This window comes from Homalodisca vitripennis, chromosome 6 (assembly GCF_021130785.1).
Source record: "Homalodisca vitripennis isolate AUS2020 chromosome 6, UT_GWSS_2.1, whole genome shotgun sequence".
Taxonomy (NCBI): domain Eukaryota; kingdom Metazoa; phylum Arthropoda; class Insecta; order Hemiptera; family Cicadellidae; genus Homalodisca; species Homalodisca vitripennis.
This window is the reverse complement of record NC_060212.1, coordinates 35,520,611-35,542,552: the sequence shown is the minus strand read 5'-3', so window position 1 is coordinate 35,542,552 and position 21,942 is coordinate 35,520,611. Positions and strand designations below refer to the sequence as shown.

The 21,942-nt window shown below is 34.1% G+C and overlaps 1 protein-coding gene across 1 annotated transcript; it reads left to right on the top strand.

Moving 5' to 3' along the window:
- Window positions 1-11,616: 11,616 nt before the first annotated feature.
- LOC124364271 lies at window positions 11,617-19,988 on the top strand. Its single transcript, XM_046819617.1, has 4 exons — window positions 11,617-11,856; window positions 15,194-15,463; window positions 17,132-17,360; window positions 19,686-19,988. Exons 1-4 carry the CDS (start codon window positions 11,635-11,637, stop codon window positions 19,964-19,966), a joined length of 1,002 nt encoding a protein of 333 aa, XP_046675573.1. The 5' UTR covers window positions 11,617-11,634; the 3' UTR covers window positions 19,967-19,988.
- The last annotated feature ends 1,954 nt before the right edge of the window (window positions 19,989-21,942 follow it).

Here is a 21,942-nt window from a genome sequence, read left to right as displayed (position 1 = left end):
AATATTGAGTTCAGCCCCTATCAGCCTATTGGTGTGAGGTTAGCCGCTAAGTGGCCAGGTCAAGGGATAGAGCAAGTGGGCGAGTACCGAGCAGTGGTGGGGATACTAGGAGAGGCGGAGGGGTATTTACCCCACCCTGCGTGAACTAAAATCGCCCAGTGTCTTTTTGTAAGTGGTTTGCCTATAAATGGATATCACGAAAAATCAGATGTGTACTTGTACAATCGAAAATGACTCTCAGCTCCCGGACTATAATGGCTCACAGGTGAGGAGACAAAAATTCATTTGAGAGTGTGGAGGGAGGGAGTGAGGAAGATTAAGAGAGTAAAAGAGAGAAAATGTTCAATTGCTATCTATTACTGCAATTGAATGACACATTAAAAAGTCTAGGATTATGTCAATAAGGAAAATGCCATAGTACACCGGTTGAAAAAATTAAAAAAAAAATTGTATTACTAAGTTTTTGACAAGATAAAATTCAACATAATTTAAGATATATCAATAATTATATACAGCAGAAATTAAGTTTATGAAATTATTTAAATTTTGAAAAATTGATTACCATAATATAGCTAGTGCTACAAACTGGTTTTTATTCAAATGAGTTACGAGAATTATTAGCATTTTTAAAAGCATCATTTTTCATAACAGAAAAATACAAATACAATCATTGGCAATCTAAAAATTACAAGTTCCAGGATGTCCGACGATTGCGGGCAGAAAGTTCAAGGACTTATAATTGTAGTTCAGGCTCACACTACACCGTGACGTCAGAGAAACAGCTGTTCATTGATTGTCTATCATCAAGGAGGCTTTTGCTACTGAACATCACAGACCTACAAAGTGTTATTTGTCTGATTATATTAACGATTTTGACCTTCACTTAAGCACTTATGCTTATTATTAAATTGACATTATTAGCTGAATGAAATGAATGAAGGAAAAGCCACGTCCTTTCTGTGATACTGACGTCCAATTAGAAAGCGTTTATGAGGTCAGTGATAAACTGGTAAAATCTGGTTGTAGCCAGATCAACTTCAGCCTCTGCCTCGGGGTCACTTTACTATGGGGATTACACTGAATTTTTAATACGGACACAACAATTACCAAGTCAAATTTTTACGTTGGAAAAACAATTGATGAACAAACGGGATTCCATACTTTAATTTTGTGTGCTGAAATTCCACATTAAAATTAAAACTCATGAGTTGTATTAATCCATTTATGTGTCTAACATAACTACATCTATTAGAGAGATGGATAATGTGCAGATTGAGTGAGGTTACCTGTGTAGTTTTATTACTAAAATTTAACAGTTCATTAAGGAGCCAGCTTTAGTAAAATGATCTTGAGTTTTCTCCATAATATTAAGCTCAAGCAGTCTTACGCTCTCATTTTTAGTCATAGAATTATGGTAGATGTCTTATTGTAAAGATATACTTAATATTGCATTTAAATGCGTTTTGGTTTTTTTTCAATATACTTCAGGGTTATTCAGAAAAAATCTCAAATTTTGTTGCACATCATTTTAATATTCAAAAAGTATAAACTAAACAAAACAAAAAACAAAATAAGTGTTTTGGATGAGGTTTAAAATTGTTCTATTCGGGAAAAAACTACAAATAAATTTACTACAGCCGGCTCTTAATAAATTGACCAGTGACCAGAGGGAACTAAGAAAACCAAATCACATTGGACTTGACTGTACTGACAGGTTGACTTAACTACAGTCTGTTTGAGAAAATAAATATGCATTTATTTATAAACATGGATCTATTGAATAGGAATTCCAACCCACTGCTTAGAGTTGCTGACACGAATTAATCAAATTCCCAAACTTGCACAATAGAAGCAATATATACTTTATACATATTTTATTTTACTTATTGTACATTATATAAGTTTTATGGGACAGTGGACCAGAAACTGCTTGAAATATTAATTTTTCACTGCAGAACAGTCATTGTTTTAAATAATTAAGAGAATGATGCACTCAACTCCAATTGTATGGAGCCGATACAATAATTTTTCAGTCACATTAAATTTTAATTCAATCTTCTCAAAAGCAAACTTTATTAAAGCTAGAAACTTGCCAGAAGTTTTATAACTTGTAATGTTTTACTTTTTTACAGGAATAAAAATATATTCAAACAGAAACGTTCCTAAAATGTACAAATTTTGTACATTAATCCGCCAAAACACTGTTCAAAGAAAACATTTTCATTTCGATAGTTAAAAAAATTATTCAAGACGATTCAGAAAGGAAGATTTGTACTAAACCTGAAGAATGGGTGACAAATGTTCACACATACATGTGTTGAAACACAGGCAAGTATTTAAAGTTTGGAAAACCACACACACACAAAAATGTTTTTGAGATTATGATTGGTACCCAAGATTGGGTTAGGCAATGGCTCATTTCCTTTATGGGATTTCTTTTTATTAGGTATGGTATTTCTGCACCTAAAAACAAAGCAAAATAGTGTGTGTTTAAAAAAAATAATTAAGTAGTAGAGATCACAGCTTGTTGGAATATTTCATATCATATTACATAATTTATTGTGAAGTATAGTAGTAAATACGATTACTAAAGCTACTAACTGAAGCACGATGTAGGTATATTCTCCTTGAAACGTTTTTAAAACAGTCTAAACATATTACTGTTACACTTAAAACCTTATATAGTAAAAAAAGCTTATATAGTATAGTAGTCTTTCTTGAACACATTTAAATATGAATAAACAATCTTGTCCAAACACTAACTGTTTTTCCTTTGTAACACTTTTTTTCTAATTATTTCTACATAACACATAATGATTTCAGGAAAAATGTCAAATTAAAAGCATAATTTTGTTAATTGTAACGATTTCTAAAAAAATTGATCTGAAATGAGTTTTTGCTGTAAGGACAGTAATGAAAATCACAGAAAAGGAGAAGAAGATAAGTGGGCAATTGACAGAGGAGAACCGGATTATTCAGGTTTCTCCGAGATGGGATGGTCAAGGCTCATTGAACACTCAAGGTATTCGCATATCACAGTGGCTGTGGTGGTGCAGGCGTAGGTAGACCGTATAAACAATTCTACTGCTAATGAATGGCAGCTGGCTTTCTCAGAGTAAACAATGTCACATGATCCACTGATTTGCTAATCATTATTTATGTTGTATCCTTCTTTTTTGTTCACATTTCCACTTCTCCCACAGCAAACAAAATGTCAACACAACAAAACTTACAAGCTGAGTGAATGGATTCATTTGAAGGCTTCTCATATTCAATAATAAACAATAAATTACTTCTAAAAACTAGGTTGTAATTATGCGAATGAATTAAATTCGTAAAAATTGAGTATCATAATATAGCTAGTACTATAAACTAGTTTTTATTCGAACGAGTTACAAGAATTAATAACTTTGTTTAAAAGTTTGTTATTGACAATAGAAGGTTTGAAAAGGATAACAGGATTTTGGGGGGGGGGGGGTGGGGGGGGGGGGGGGTGGGGGGGGGGGGGGGTGGGGGGGGGGGGGGGTGGGGGGGGGGGGGGGTGGGGGGGGGGGGGGGTGGGGGATACAGTCGGTGCCAGGAGCCGGCCTTATTGATCTAAGTGAGCAGGTCAGTACAGTAGCCTACAGTGAGTCAGTTTACCCTCCCTCGGTAACAGTATTTTGTCGGGTGCCCGATCAACTCTATCTCATAACGGCTGGTAAACAATTATTATTACTGTCAAAGTCTTGAGAGTTATTTATTTAACATTCTACAGTCGGTGCCAGAAGCCGGCTTATTGATCTAAGTGATCAGGTCAGTACAGTAGCCTACAGTGAGTCAGTTTACCTTCCTTCGGTAACAGTGTTTTCGTCAGTTGTCCGATCAACTCTATCTCATAATGGCTGGTAATCAATTATTATCACTGTCAAAGACTTGGGAATAATTTATTTGACATTCTACAGTCAGTGCCAGAAGCCGGCTTATTGATCTAAGTGAGCAGGTCAGTACAGTACAGTGAGTCAGTTTACCTTCCCTCGGTAACAGTATTTTCGTCGGGTGCCCGTTTAACTCTATCTAAAACGGCTGGTAATCAATTATTATCACTGTCAAAGTCTTGGGAATAATTTATTTGACATTCTACAGTCAGTGCCAGAAGCCGGCTTATTGATCTAAGTGATCAGGTCAGTACAGTACAGTGAGTCAGTTTACCTTCCTTCAGTAACAGTGTTTTCGTCAGTTGTCCGATCAACACTATCTCATAATGGCTGGTAATCAATCATTATTGCAGTCAAAGTCTTGGGAGTGTTTTATTTGACATTCTACAGTCGGTGCCAGGAGCCGGCCTTATTGATCTAAGTGAGCAGGTCAGTACAGTACAGTGAGTCAGTTTACCTTCCCTCGGTAACAGTGTTTTGTCGGGTGCCCGATCATCTCTATCTCATAACGGCTGGTAATCAATCATTATTGCAGTCAAAGTCTTGGGAGTGTATTTATTTGACATTCTACAGTCGGTGCCAGGAGCCGGCCTTATTGATCTAAGTGAGCAGGACAGTACAGTACAGTGAGTCAGTGTATCTTCCCTCGGTAACAGTGTTTTTATCGGGTGTCCCATCATCTCTATCCTATAACGGCTGGTAATCAATCACTATTATTGTTAAAGTCTTGGGAGTTATTTATTTGACATTCTACAGTCGGTGCCAGGAGCCGGCCTTATTGATCTAAGTGAGCAGGACAGTACAGTACAGTGAGTCAGTTTACCTTCCCTCGGTAACAGTGTTTTTTATCGGGTGTCCCATCATCTCTATCCTATAACGGCTGGTAATCAATCACTATTATTGTTAAAGTCTTGGGAGTTATTTATTTGACATTCTACAGTCGGTACCAGGAGCCGGCCTTATTGATCTATGTGAGCAGGTCAGTACAGAACAGTGAGTCAGTTTACCTTCCCTCGGTAACAGTGTTTTTGTTGGGCTGGTAACATCTCATAACGGCTACTAATTAAACATTATTAATCTCAGAGTCAATAACTTTGTGCTGCGCAAAGGTACTCATTTTATATTAACTTTATTAATTAGAATAATGTACAACACTTTTTTATTTATAAATTTAGTTTGTAAAATATTAATTACGATGTACTTATTGTGTTAATAACAATTATTGTATCGTAATTTGTTCCTAAATAATAAATAAAAAGCGTGAACAAAAGTAATCACCCTCTAATTTTATACTACATAATTTAATCTAATTCATTATCATCAGGAATCGTTCTCAGATAACATTAAGCTTGTTTTAAATTACTTTTGTGTTTTGCATTTCTTTCTTTTAATGAATCTTAACTGTAAAAGTAAACTTGTTAAAAACTAACCACCACAAAATGAAATCATTCACAAGTTTGATTTTAAACAGTTACCAAAAAACTTTAATCTTGTCCCTGTTTTCATCCTTTTAAAATCATTTGTATTGAAATCTCGATACTTTTGGGAATAAGCAGTAGGCACTCGACTACCGTTTGATAAATGAATCATTTAACATTTTAATCACCTGCCGTTGTATGTGGGGCAAGATATCAAATTTTTAAGTTATTGTTTTATTTATTAACGTCTCTCACCATCTCCAAATTGGAAAATGGCAATACATTTCTTTGCTCCATATAATTTATTTATCAAAAATATATAAATAGTGTTTTAATTTACTTGTTTGAAGACTAAATCTCAGATGAAAAATAATGTCACAACATATAATATAATATGATCGAACTTAAAATTTTATTTTGAAACAAAAATATGATAAACGTATTTATTTATCAAGATGTTGATTTTTATCTCTTTAATTTCAATAGCCAAAAATGGGAGTTGCAATTTTACAAATTTACTATTCTCTTATCTTTAGAATAACGACAATAAATGTCTAAAGATGTCTAATCAACATTTCTTGCATACTGATAATTTATATTGCTAAAATCAAACTATGTACACCTACAATCCTTCATGTATCAATGAACATTGGTATTTATACCTCACAGACAATCTTTAGTAATTTTTCACAGAGAAAAGATTTTACATAATGTTTAAAAATGTAATTATAGTGATAGAATTTTAACATTTTATGTATTACACAACACATGTCATACTCCGAATTCGTGAAAACGTGTTGACAAAGTTTGTTTAAACATTATTTCTAGTATCTTCAAATAGTTGAAGTTACATTTTTTTAGAATTAAAAAAAATATAATTTAGAATACTAATACAACAATCAATACAAAAATATGGAAGTACTATTGAATTAAATAAAGATACAACAAACTCTATTTAAATAGATATATTGGAATATCTATATTACCTAGATATTGACAGTTTCTTTTTAGATAAAGAACTCTTCTCAGAATAATGTTGCTTCAATGATGTTACTTCTTCATTTTAATTAAACTCTCCAATCCTTAATTCCGATTTCGTAATTTCTCTTATCGTAGATGTAAATTATAGATTTACGGACCAGTTTTACAAGATAATATAAATAGTTAAAAACCTGCAAGAACTTCCTCTTCTCACATAATAAATATTTTACTCCAATCTCCATCTATCATAAAGATAGTTTTACCAACATTATATTAAAACCTATGTTTCAAATTCATTTTACACAAAAATTTAAGAAAATTATTTTTCTAGTAAATGTATAGTAATTGTGTTAATTAGTTTTATGTAGTTTATGTAAGTAAGCCGTAAGTTAAACAAACGTATCATAAAACTTACTAAAACTGACATTAGTCTATTCTAAAACATTACACTACCGTAAATTTCCCAATAATGTGTTTGGTTTAATTAGGAACACATATACAGCATTAAAGAAGCCTAGGCAAAAGACCAGCCTCTCCTGAAAAGAGAACGAGCTGGTTTACAGAACAAGAAACCAAGAAAATAACATGTCCCAAACCAAGAAACCTGCAAAGCTGTACGAGTTATGTCTGGAATTATTATGTCCAGTCCTGGAGAAGATGGGGGGGACGGATGGACTGGAGTAAAACTGCTGATCCAGGACCACTGGACAAACTAGGTTAGTGTTCACATAATAATGCTGTATTTGAAATTTTGTAACAAAAACAATTCTCTAAAATAAAATGTATTTTATACTTTATTCGAAAATTACATATTTTACGTCAATACGTTTAAAATAATATTATTACTTAATTAATCTCAATTTCTTTCTTCAGTGTTAGTCTGAATTATGAAAACCTGATTGGTCGCGTTAATCAAACAAAATATTTTGTATTAAAATACACTTAAAATTTTGGATAAATTAGATGTATAACGCCGACTCACATTTTTCTTCTATTTTAAACATAAACAAATACAACTGGCTCAACAATACACCAGTTCCCAATAAATAATGGAAGAATTGATTTAATATATAATTTTTATAAACTTATTAATTATTACATCGGATGGAGTAAACAGCTCGTTTTCCAGCATAAATTAATTTTATATAAGTTTTTTCTTTATGAGTTAACGTAAACACAAGAATCAAAATGGATTTTGAAAATAGATTCTAGCGGTAAGTTTTATTATCTACTTTTGCCGTAGATTGGATATGGTATTACATACTCTTCTGATTTATTTTAAAATCTACATAGTGCCCTTAACGTCGCTCCATAGATATTAGAACGTAATTTTACTAATTGCTAATTGTTTCTTGTTAATTGTTTATTATGCCATTAAATCTGTAATTGGCAGGTATTGTGGAAAGTTACTTCTAATTCCTATAGTGCGTAATGTACCAAAAACTCTGTATTTTCAAGAAGCAGTACATTTTGTAAAGAAAGAATATATACAGTTGATTACCTGAATTTTTATTTACTTTTATAGCATAGTAAGAAATAAAATATAAACTATATACCAGTAACAGGTAAGCGTATTTAAATTACTCACTTAATAAAAGTGCACACTTTAAGTATTTATTTCAATGTAATTCAAGTTCATTGATAAAAAATATGTAATCAAAACTCATTTTTAGTTAGAAATTGTTGTTTTCCAGCAAGTATGGTAGTAGAGGACCTACTAGTTCGAGCTTGCCGCGATGCCAAGTTATGGAACGACTCCTGGATTGTGTTCCTGACACCTAAAATTACAGCAGCTGTATTGAAGTGGGATAGACGTTGTACTAGAATATGTTGGCGCTAAATGTAAAGTAAGTATACTCTGCTTTCATAAGTTTTACTTTTTTAAAGCTTGCCATATTAAATTCTGGAACTAAGTTATGAAAAATATATTTTGTAGTAAATGTAAGGAGAGATTATCTAGTTTAGCTAATTGTTTTTAGGTTATTTTTGTGTATAGTAAATAATACAGATTTAATACGTTTTCATTTATATCGAAAGAGGAACTGCTTTTGAAACTACATCAGTAGAAAGGCAAGATTTCCTGTATTAATGTAAAATTTAAATTCAGTAGCCTATTTTTGTGCAGTAGCCTATTTAATGAGGTAGCCTACAAATAAAAACTTATAATGGACTGGTATTAGTTTAAATACTTATAGTTACTGACTTATTAAGTTTATCATCCAGTGATATTACTGATATCACTGTCACTGGACTCAATGTCACTAGGTTTGTAACTGTCACCACCACTGTACTCATAGGAATCTGATTTCATGGTCTGCATACCTATCTATTTCACTGAGAGTTAGGTAATCGGGATTATGAAAATCTAATGGTTTCTTATCACTCATGTTTAAAACTACGAAACAAACTAAATAAGAAACGAAGGGCAATTTTTGATACTATAACCTTAATACGGCACTGACATTAACCATTAACCTCTCATCAAACTACACGTAGCATCGATGACCATACCTTGGTACGCGCGCAATGCCGCAATTAGCCTACGCGTCATCAGCATATGGCGAGGCCCTAGATGACGCACTTATGCGTCATCAGAACTGAACCTGTTAAGGCATTTATTATATTGTTTATGCTTGATGTATTGAAAAAATGTTTATAATGAAAATACTTTAATCTGAATCTTGGCTAATTATAGTCAATTTATTTCCAGTTTTTGGAAGTTTCTAGATTGCTCTAAGAATTAAGGCACAAAGAAACATTTCACAAGTAATTCAGCATATTACTGCAATATTACTTAAAAATTTAGTGATGCTTTAGTATTTATAAACACCACGTAACGTAATGATTTTCATTTTCTAGAATTTGAGACGGGTACTGTTCAAGTGGGTAGCCGATAGTTTTGAACCAATATTTTTGAAAACATTGCCCAAATCAGTCTGCAGTGTCGACTTCGACGGTGAGCTCTACAACAGAGGAAGTGGCGAACTGCCGGACCTCGACCATCACTCCTGGCTACCTGAATCAGAGAATATTCTCAAGTAGGTTTATTCTTAGATATACTAATAGCGTAGTTTTTCATTTACAGCTAGAGTATTTAAAAGGTAAAATAGCACTTAATATAATAATATGTAATATTAATATTGTTAATATTATAATATTACATTGCCTTGCAGGAATTAAGATTAAAATAAAGATTAGAAGATTGGACATGTCTTGTAAATTATCAAAATCTCTTATTTTATATAAACTTTATAAATTTTCTTAATAAATGTTTTGATTGTTCAAAATTATGCCAGGTTATGTGACTATATATTGATCTTAACTGCTGCAACATGAATTGTAAGCCAAATAAATACTCATTAAAATCAATATATATCAAAAATCAAATAATATATTTTTTAAATATGGCTTTTTTTAATAACGTATGTATTAGAAACAATTGTCATTGCAAGTGCATAGAAATGTCTAATTAATCAAAAATCAGTACTTGAATCTAACAGTACCTTTTCTATCTCTAAAAATAAGAAATACTCAGCCATTAAAATATTTATAGCTATTTTAATATACAACAATTTTAATCAATTAGGGTTATGTTGGATTTTTAATAAAATAAAAATTATTATTCTTTCGAAAATGTTAAAATATGACGGTTTTGCAGATAATTTAATTGATCAGAATTTAAATTGCCATTATCTTGTAAAGAAAATAATATTTTTTGCTTATATCCGTTTGATCAGCTAACATAATTGACAAGTTTCGATTTATTTGTGTTAACCGTTCCGAGGTGTGTTTATTTTAAATAAAAACACATATGAACATACAGACACTAAACGAGTCAAGATAAAACATGTTTATGCTTATATGAACATTTTTACCTCGTTATCGTGTCTACTACCATTTTTTTGGGGTAGTGTCAACTTCTCGCGAAAATTCCCCATATGTAGGCTGAGCTTCGATGCCTCACTCGAAAGGATTGAAATCTTGAATTTCTTTCTGTCTGTCTACTTGATATCTCGAAAACAAAATGACGTACAGGATTAGACTATTGCATTAAACTTCATATATATTTGAATAACACTCAGTTCGATGATGGTACATGTCACTCTATGGGATTTCACTGAGCGTTATTGAATATTATGGAAAGCATTATAGCAACGAGACATTAGCAAAGTAAATAAATTTGTAGACAAACCACACAATAGTGTGAGATTTAACGTGTAACATTTTTTTATTCATGGAATAAACGATTTTAAAACAATAAAGTGGACAGTCAGTGTAAAACTCTGTGACAAGATTTTTAATTTCAGCGCACTCTTGCGTTGTACAACCCTCCCTAAATTACCGGATCTTTTATTATTTGAAGATTGCTGTGAAATCTAACTTAATGAACAAAAAGTTTAATGTGTCATGTGGAAAGACATTATCTCGAGAAATATTTTCATCCCTAGACTTTATATTTTGCATGAAACTTCATTTCTACATAGACCACAATTCTTTTTCTATGATGATGCAGTTCAACTATGGAATTTGGCTAAGCGTAATTTTTCTGTATGTCTATCTGTCTGGACATATCTAGATAATGAGTTATTGATTCGAAATTTTGCATGCAGCCTGTTATGCGACACATGGTGTGGCGTACCCGTACCTTGCCCTTATCTGTAACTGTTGCTGTTTAATATCAATAAAGATTGATGAAAAGGACTCGCGCCGCCGAGGCTCGAACTCGGATCTCTCACTTGCCGGGAGAGAGTGCTGACCATTACACCAGAGAGCTCTTATTTTTATCCAATTATTTTGGATTTGTCTATTCCACATGCAAGAAAAAATAATATTGTTCGAAAAAATAATTTTTGGCATTCAACAAAATATAAAATTACAAATCGTCAAAAACCGAATTCGTGAATTTAATACCCGTTAAAAAGGTATCAGCTGTGTTTTTTACACATAAATTTGTATATTTGTTTTTTCTTTTTTATTATAATACATATAAGTTACGTAAATAAATATAATATTGTAAATTTCACAATATACGTAATAGGTATGATTTCTCTCTGAAGATTTACATTTTTTATATTGTTTAATTATTATATAATTCATACTGTCTTGATCTCCACTCACAGGCTACGTCCATGTTGAGATAATTTCGATACTTTGTACACTATATGCTTTGATCTGCATGTATATGAGAAAATAAATACTCATTCATTCGTTCAATCTCGTATACTCATATTCCCAGAAATCAGAAGTCTTTAAATTACATTTAAACAAATGGCATGTCTTTTTTCAATAGATGTCTTCGTCTGAGTCGAAAAAAGTTGATGGTCCTGAACGAGAAGTGCCTGGTGGAACTGCATTTGGCAACACTGTCTGTAACAGCTGATCAGCTGACTGAGGTGCTCCAGCTGGCACCTAACCTCAAACTGCTCAGGCACTATCAGCTAGTATCTGCTCTCTACAAGCTGCACAGCGAAACCTGGAAATCTGGAGGCTCTTTGTCTAAGTACAAACTGGCCAATCTGGACGCCGACTTCTCTCACGTAGTAGGTTAATCTAATAATTAAATTATAACTGTGTAAACGAAGAGATACGTTTTAGTATAATATAACATGACGTTATCAAAATAAACCAGTTGTATATATCCAAAGTTAAGATACTTTGGATATATATATACTTTTACTTATATATCCAAAGTAAAAGAAATTTCTTTAATAGAGGTTTAGAAACGTTTAGGCTTCTATATACAAAGTGTCTCACGAGTAACCCAACAAACTTCTCAGTTGGTTTCCTATCATCAGCATAATGAAAAAGTTCATATAAACATATGTGCGGATACGCTTTGTTAGCGACCTACAGCTAGCGAAATATTTCGCTCGATTTTCTAGTAAAGGACGGAAATAAGACGAATCTAATGTTTTTATGGCGTAAAGATAGTTGTTAAATTTATTGGATTTTATTTTCAGTGAACTGAAATATTTATCATAAATAAAATCATGAAGTTGATCTGTATAGATGAGAGTGACATTTTTATTTTTATTTGAAGGTAAATACAGTATAATGTGATGATGTGTTACTATCAGATTTTAGTATAACACTGTAAGATTTTATAAAAATAACCATTTACGCTAACTATTGTATCTTCTGAGATATCCTGGACAACGTATAATATAGCTACAGAGGTAGGCTACAGTTTTAATACGTTGACAGCGGCGGACTCACTACTACACCAGCTCTCCTAAAATCGGCAACATGAACAGTGTCTCAGTGAAAGTGTTAGGCTGGGCGCACACTGGAGGAGCATTCTGTCTGAGACAAGCGTCCCGAGTCATTTTGTCGGAAGCATTTTGGACTGTTTGTTCCTCCAGTGTGCGGTTACCTCCGGACAAGCACCATTTTGACTCGAGAGTTAAATTAAAAATTAGTTGGTGCGCTACACTTTGGCGTAGCAACACGTACAACATGAGTGCTGAAGAAGTAAATGTTCTTTGTTTGAAGGTTATTTTTGACGATGGAAGGATTGTGAAGGAAACCGGATTTTTCCTAGTTTGTAATTATGTATTAGGTTAGTTATTACCTGAAGAAGAGATCAGATTGCAGATCTCGAAAACGTAGTGTTACTGATTTATTGTTTCACTGAACGATGGAAAATGTCCAGAAAAATCCTGTTTCCTTCAAGTAAATGTTTGCATTGTGCTTATGGGAGTTTGTAAAAATGTTGGGATATGCCTCCGGAAAGGAAGTATTGGGTTCACCCAATTAATGAAAAGAGGGATGTGAAATCTCTTATATAAGAACTAAAAGTTTTCCAGAAAAGTTTTACAACCATTGCAGAATGAGTGTAAAGAGTTTTGAGAAAACTGTTGGACATAGTTCAAGACCACATTACGAAGAAGGATACGAACTGCCGAAAAGTATAACAGCGGAGGAAAGACTTTTCATTACTTTAACGTACAGTACAATACAACATTTTTATTGCTTATACAAAAAATTGGATTGCAATGCTACCAGTCACAAAAGATTTGGAAATACTAACCTAACAATAGTAATTGAATAGCCTAAATGTATCCTTTGGGATATGTTTTACGTAAAAATAAAACATACCTACATATGTAGCCTATAAATATTGAATTAAATTGTGATATTATTTCCCAATTATTATTATTGGTACATAAACTCATCCACACTATAAAAAGCATTTACCAACAAAAACTCTTTTAATTTCGATTTGAATTGTTTCACATGACATGTGTTTTGTAATTCATTAGGTAATTTACTGTACAAACAAATGCCTGCATGTTCAGGAAGATTTTTTAAACAAATTTAACCGGTGTTGATGAGGACGGTATTTAGATTTGTTTCTTGTATTGTAATTGTGAGTATCATTACCCATAATCAACACACATCTGAACAGGCAACATTTTTATCGTTTCTAAAATATATTATACAAGGTAGGGACATTAATTCTAAACTCCTTAAAAGCATTAATGTAATGTTTCTATTAATATTAATGTATACATGTGTAGTAGATATAAAAGAAATATCATACTGAAATTCTGAAAAGTTTTTTATTGAAAGGAAAAATACAGTATCAGGTAATAACATTTGGTTTAAAATATCGCATTAGAGGCAATACGGTACAAGACAATTCAGTTAGCTCATTGCAATTGCTGAGTCTGATAATTAACAATGTCCATTGCCGTCTGCAAAGGCGCTAAATGCAGATTAGATCCATGATTTTGTACAGACTTCAAAAAAACCACTTATACTTGAGTTTTGTTGAAAATGAGAATACAACTGTAATTTATTTTTAGCAACCGCTTCAAAAATCTTACCCATCGTATTCATAAGAGAGACAGGTCTATACGAAGATACTTCATACCCATCACCAGCCTTTAAAAATAGGCACAACACACGCAATCTTAAATTTATCAGGAAATATTCCTTGCTCAAGCGACTTATTAAAGATATTACTCATTACAGGAGCAAATATGTTTAAATTTCTCTTTATTGTAATTATACTGATTACCATCAGTTCCGCAACTACGCTTGTCCTGCAAATTACAAATCACTTTAAGAATTTTCATAATTATTTATCTTTATTTCATTCAAAAACACTTCATATTCTTGATTGTCCTCGAAAAACAAATCACTTACAAATGATTCAGTTCTTAATTTAGCTACCAAAACTACCAAAATAATTATTGAATTTCATTCGCCACCACATACTCATTACCTTCCACCAAACATTCTTTACTATTCATCCTAATGCTACTCAATGACGATTTTTTATTCTTTACAATTTTCTTTATAACCCCCCAGTATTTTTTTGAATCCCCATTACAACTGTCTTATCAAATGAGAATAAAAGGTCCTTTTTGCATATTTTAGTTCTCTATTTACCCTTCCAGATAAGCGTTTGTATTGCATTTTAATATTCAAATCATTTCTGTGTTAAGCAAAACACAGATAATGCGCATGCGCGGACTCTATTGCCTGCGACGGCTGTCGCGAGGCATACAATTTCCACTAGCAGTCTGACACTGTTTCGAGTGACTCGCGACGTTACGAGGCGCCTCGCGTCATGCGTTCCCTAGCTGTGCGCCGGCCCATTGAAATGCAAGTAGAAGTAGGTATCCGACAAATTTGTGGAGTCAAAATGACTCGCGACGCTTGTCTCAGACGGAATGCTCCTCCAGTGTGCGCCCAGCCTTACGAACACATAATAATGTGAAGAACAAACATATCACAGTTTGATGAGTGTTTAATGTGTTAAGTACGTTGGATGCAGCAGGTTTAAATCAAAAGTTTTGACATCCTCGCCCTCCCCCCTCATCATCACCATCAGTAACAATCAATACTTCAGTAGGTTGTGTCCGGCAGGTAAGATGCCGCATGTCTCCACAAGCCGTGCTGCCCGGAGACGCTATGAGACTCGCCACCCTGCTGTGTCCGGACGTGTCCTCAGTGCGGGTCCGCATCGACTGCTCGACCCCGCACGACATCCTCAACCCCCTCACCACTATCAGGAAGTTGAAGGAGCTCAGTGTCGTCTGTGTCACCAGTGGAGAGAGGTGCAACCTGGACTTCTCTGACATCAGTCCCGTCCTAGAGGCACATGGGGAGACTTCACTCGTCTCTCTCGAGCTGAAGGTATCATTTGTCTCGGATAAACTAACCTGTTGAAAGTCAATTATTTAAGAGATCTTTATTTTGTCTAGGATATTCTTGGGTTGGTTTTACGGCTTTGAAGAACTTGTGAGGTTTTGTCATGTCCGCGTTCTCTAAAGATATATTTGAAGAGCCTTATAAACTTTTACGATTGGTTTTAATCTTCTTTCAGTTATTAAACACTGTTTGGCCGAAAACCCGTTTTAAGTACGGTTCTGAAAGTCAAAATACAGAAAGCTTACTTTCGATCCAAATATAGACGTACTTTTGTTTATTTTGTAACAAACTACTAAATGTGAAAAGAATGGTAAACTTTGGAAACTTTAAAAAATATTTGTTTCAAGATATTTGTGAGATTTTTTTATTTTGTCAATAACCTTGTTCTCAAAAATTTGAATTTTTCTTTTTTTCTATACATTCTCAACGTATTTTGGAACATTTTTATGTATAATACATATGTGTTAAACAAACATTTAGCATTGAAAAATAACACTTTCAAGCTTTATGTAATAATGACCGAACCCAATGTGAATTGTGTCTGAAAGGTGCACATACCAAATGTCTGAAATCACGTTAGAAATACCTGTGCATTTATAAACAGTTCACCAGAACCTTGTTATGAGTGTTATGACACTAATAAAGCTTATATCATATTTGTCTGAGTTATTGAAAAAATGTGTTCATGGCTAAACCCAATAGTGTAACAAATCTCTAAATAATATAGTTAAGACTAGAACATCAATGAACAATTTTGTGAGCTTACCCACATTGAAAGTAGGTTTATGGGATGCTATAAACACAATAATGGAGCCCTTGAAAGATTAATGGGGAAATATTGTAAAACAGCTGTAACTGACAATAAGGATTTTAGAGGATAAATACGGTAATAAAGCGCAAAATAGGTCAATGAGGAAAGATAAAAGAAATAGAAGAAAGAAGACAAAGAGTGTGAAACTACTGTGCATTGCAGTACGGTGCAAGTGACTTAGATCTTGAGATTCAACACTACAATAATTTATTATTATATGTAAAGATTTTTCCTGAATTTTCTTCACTGCTCAAACAATTTAAATTTTAGGTAGTTTAATATGTTACAAGTTATTATTTTAAAAATTTAAAAATATTTATTTTTAAAGGTGATTTACAGAAAAAGATATTTCTTAAAATTGATTACTTTAATTGGATTTAAAATCTGTTAACAATGCAGAAAGATATTACAACTACAGTGGGAAACAATGCATAACTCTACTTTGTAGAATTATTTAGTAATCGGTACCGAAATTTCCCAATTTAACATGGATAACACAGAGAGTACAAAGTTACCGATCGCAAACCACAGATTTACTATTTCTCTGGCCATATTTTGTTCCCTCTGCCCAATGCTGCCAACTGTTGATAGAGGAGGTGGAGAGCCACCAGGTGGTTTCACTGTGCCCACAGTTGGAGACCCTGGAACTCAGCGGCTGCGGCTATGTCTGCCCCTCTACCTGTGGTAGCTTCATTTGTACCAACTGTTGGCAGGTGATAGAGGAGGTGGAGAGCCACCAGGTGGTTTCACTGTGCCCACAGTTGGAGACCCTGGAACTCAGCGGCTGCGGCTATGTCTGCTCCTCTACCTGTGGTAGCTTCATTTCTACCAACTGTTGGCAGGTGATAGAGGAGGTGGAGAGCCACCAGGTGGTTTCACTGTGCCCACAGTTGGAAACCCTGGTGCTCAGCGGCTGCGGCTATGTCTGCCCCTCTACCTGTGGTAGCTTCATGTGTGCCAACAAGCCCTCCTATTTGAGACGCCTACGCCTGCTCTTCTATGCGGACGGGGACGACTTCAGTTGGACCCACAACGTCCCGCAGTGCTTCTGGAAGGCTGTCCTTTCAACGAGTACGTTCAAATTCAAATTGCTTAATTTCACATAAGCTGCTCTGTATTTTGTTGTCTCAGGACAAGAAGCTGAGAAATTTCATCTAGTCCTAAAAGGGCCTTAACGCTGCTTTCTGAGTGACAGGATATTCTGAATGGGTAAGGTTGGGAGTAGGGGCCGCCTCTTGTCGAGATCCACGTGAAATGGTGTTGAGCATAAATCTCGGTCATGTCTCCTTGGAAGAAGGAGGGGAGAACTCTGTACCAGCCTAACCAGTCAAGACTGGCAGGGGTGGTACGCCCTTATGTCTAAGCTAGCAACAGTCTTTAATACCTAGGGAGCCCCACCAACTCCAACAGTCATCTCCTCCAATAGGCTAGACCTATCTAAATATGTATCTGGACAATTTCGGTCAGGGATGTGCCACTCCTGGCCATCTTTAGGGTTGCCTAGATTTAAGTGACATCAGTTTTTGCTGTACCCTGAGAAGTTTAACTGGAAAGTATAAACCAGTCAGAAGTTAACTCTCCTGGCCTCTTCAACATACGTTACACTACATAAGATAAATTCGTCATCAATTTAAAATAATTTGAAACTAACAGAAAACTCAGTGTCGATATAAGAATTGGCAATTATACATTTTTCAAAAGTATAAATTAACAATAGTAAATACATTGTGTAACGTGGAGGTGGAGGAATACGATATTATAATATAATATTTACAACTATAAAACAATTTTGTTTCATCAACAATTACTTCAAATAACTAAAACTCCAATGTTTTTAATTTTTAAATTAAACCATAAATAAACAAGAGTTGCTTGCTTTCCTGCATACATATACAATGACACTAAAAAATAACAATAAATGATTAACAGAAACAAACGTAGGCTATTATCAACAGCACTGAATAATTAATTCCATTAATAAGGAAAACGTCAATATGACAACACTTTTGTGTCAATCCCATTTATGTTATGACTGCTCTACGGAACTCGTCTACCGAATAAAACAAACTTTCCATGGGGAGCTGACGTAGCATTTTCCTACAAAATCTTTATATATTATGGTTTATTTGTAAGGCTGAATGAAAGTTCACTGAATAGTTTTCTTCCTATACAGTTCGAAAATTCTCCATACGAAGTTGGTTTACGAAATGGGAGGGTAATATTATTCTTGTTTCTGGTATGATATGAAGTGTGGGAAGAAACAGTTTGGATAGTTAGGAAAAAATATAAGTAGTTTGTATTACAAAGTATTTTCCCTTATATTTTGTTCAATCAAGTTCTGATTTATGGGTTAATCCAATGTCATAGCGCTTTCGCAGTCTTTCTGTATAAGAAGTTTCTTACAAATGAGGATACAACAGCTGGAGATGTTTCCAGGAATACTGTTGGATTGGTGCCAAGGACGTAGCCAGTGAGGGGGTCCAAGGGGTCCGGACTTCTCTCAAATTTTGAATTTTTCGATTACTTTTTTAGTAAACTATTACTATTATTATTAAAATAATTCAGTATTAATACATGTACTGCTGAAAGATCGTTCTCAACAAAGAAACGGGTGAAGAAATGTTTAAGGAACAAAATGGGGGCCTTCTCTCTGTCCACTATGGGAAAATATCAGTTATCTGGACCCCCCAATTTTTTTTCCTAGCTACATTCTTGATTTGTACGTAAACTATCTGGTAGATTTTTATCCATTAACAGCCAGCTGCATTTAAATTATCGTCGATTTCCTCCCTCCCCCCCCTCTTCGCCCGCATATGAATAATGTAAACCTCATGCAATTTTATGCCCTCATTTTTAGTTGTAGAATTGTGAGAGATGTCTCATTTTTAGATATAACTAATACGCATCCAAACTCTTAATAGATATTTCCTTACCAAGTTGAGGAATGTCCGTTATTACCATAGACATTTACCTACCAAGTTAAGTAATAGCCTTAATATTACCATATACACCTACCGACCAAGTTAAGTAATAGCCATCATTATCATAGATATTCATTTATCTACCAAGTTAAGTAATAACTGTTATTACCATAGATATTATTTACCTACCAAGTTAAATAATAGCCTTTATTACCGTGGATACTCATTTACTTATCAAGTTAAGTAATAACCGTTATTACGGTAAATATTTATTTATCTACCAAGTTAAGTAATGGGCGTTATTACGGTAGATATATTTTTACCTACCAAGTTAAGTAATAACCATTACAACACAAACATTTACCAACCAAATTAAGTAATAGCCGTCGTTGCTATAGATACTTATCTACCTAGTTACGTAAAAGCCTTTATTACCACATTTACTTATAATTGTGAATAAGTTGTTTCTATCCAGATTCGTCCAAGAAGTCCCGGCTGATGGGCATCTTCCTAGAGTCGCCCCGGATGACAGAGACCACAGCTCTGGAGCTCTGGCCGAGCTCTCGCACCGCGCTGTATCCCGAGCTCGGAGTGGCCAGCTTCTTCCGGTACAGCGAGCTCACCCTCGACAACATCAAGAACCTCACATCCCGAGCTCCTCTCCGGTATCTGAGAGCTTCTGACTGTGAGAGGATACACCCAAAGAGACTCAGGCAGATGTGTTCTGCTCCAGATCTTGTTATCTGTACTTCTTAATAATAAATTTGTATGAATACATAATTACAATTTCGCTGTCATGGTTTGATTTAAGGGTATTCTTTTGCACTACTACTACATCAACTGATAGGTTTTACTTTTACAAGAATGTCTTGAAAAAGTGCCTCATTTGTTGTTGAATTTGTGAATGTCTCAGATGATTTTGGGTGGACGAAATGGAACATCTACAAATAAACAACATCGATTGTTAACACCAACTTGAATTATCAATTGACGCGTGGTACAATGTTTTATGTCAGTTAATTTGGTTTTTGAAAGAATTGAGCGATGACTGTCAGACAATGTTTAAACTGGTTGCGGTTGCCATTCTCCCTACCAGAGAAGTATGGTATAGAACTGTTACTTAGATCTCAGAAAGCGAAAGAACAGTACACAGTTTGTAAGCTCGGTATTAATAGCAACCCCTGCCAGAGTGAGTAAGCAAACAATCTATCCTAGCCTATAGGCTACTAGTATGTAGGGTTCTTTGTTTCCCTTGTCATGAAAATTGCAATACATTGACAGCCGTTGGGAATTATATACAGGTATTCTAAATTTTACTTTCATCTAAGGGATCCTGGAAACTACAATAGATACAGCAGGATTAAATGGACAAAGGTGTGGTAATAACACGACCAACAAATCAATCAATCTTTTTGGCAAAGACGTGATTTACATGTATAGCAAACGTCAATATTACAAGTTCAGAACTACAATTTTGTACATTCTTCCCACATCAGGATCACATTCAAACATACAATTCAACATTCATGCATCTTAGATCCTTTGCCATTATCCACCTACAGCGCCGGAGCTAATCTCCCGATTGGTCGATCTCTCAGTCAAATGTCAAAAACTCGATAACATTATAAAATGCTTGTGATGCTCAAAAGAGTTTGTTCATTTGGGTGTTGCTGAAATTTTTATCCAATTGAGCAGCTTGTTGGTGAAGTGAACACCTGCCTGTGAGGGCAGGTTCGTAAATACCGTTCTGTGCCTACCAATTCGGTAGTTTCCCCTGCCTCTGGTCTCACATGAATGAATGTCTTGGCCAGTAGTCATGGTACATACAGACATACAGAACAAAGTTGCTTTACAAAATGTAAAGATGTGGCAGATTCAACAGCCGCAACGTTTTGAAGGTTTCTCTACAAGAGTTTCTAAAATTCAAATGATTATTCGAATCGTTTGCTTCTGGAATTTGAACACTGTCATGAAATGGTTGTTTGCATGGGCACCCCACAGAACCCCACTCCGTAGGTGATATGAAGGTAAATCAAGCGATAATAAGCCGTCTTCAGAATCTGAGTTGGGTAATACTTGGCTACAATCTTCAAGACATAAATGCCTGAGGATAATATGGCGGAAACATGGTCAATGTGGTTCTTCCATGTCAACCCTCTATCAATGTTGTCATTACCATATACTTGGTAAGGCTATTATCTATAATTTATTTATAGGTTGCGCCGTTCACTAGATGCGCTCAAAAACAGTTTTTCTTAAACATTATAAAACTGCCACAGCTCTATTATTAGTACATATTTTTTCCTTAAAAGAAAGTAGTTTTCTGCTAATTATAAAAATATCTATATATGTTATTATTCTTGTGGTTTTCGTTAAATCATTTATAAAAACCTTTTTTTGCAGGGTTATATTTTATAATACTATTTGGATTGTTGGTAAACCTGACTTTTCACTGCATATAGTGTTATAATCAGCTGTTTATTGAAACTAAAATTATATGACAAGGTCAGTCTCAATATTACTGTTATTGAAATGTTTTATTGGCACAATAGCATGTTAATTTCAAACTGTATAATCTTATTGCAAATAAAAATAAAAATCATGTTATAAAAATAAATAAACAAGCTAATTAAATCTTTAAAACAACCTATTTTGCTCTAAGAATATTAAAAAGAACATAATAAATAACTTAATTTTGAATTATTTTATAGTAATGTAAACGTAAAGACTCA

Excerpts from the sequence above, each read along its gene's own strand:
- LOC124364271 (XM_046819617.1), top strand. The coding sequence starts at position 11,635 with ATGGTCCTGAACGAGAAGTGCCTGGTGGAACTGCATTTGGCAACACTG. Across the intron at positions 11,857-15,193 it reads ACGCCGACTTCTCTCACGTA|GTAAGATGCCGCATGTCTCC; the intron begins GTAGGTTAATCT and ends TGTGTCCGGCAG. Across the intron at positions 17,361-19,685 it reads GAAGGCTGTCCTTTCAACGA|ATTCGTCCAAGAAGTCCCGG; the intron begins GTACGTTCAAAT and ends GTTTCTATCCAG.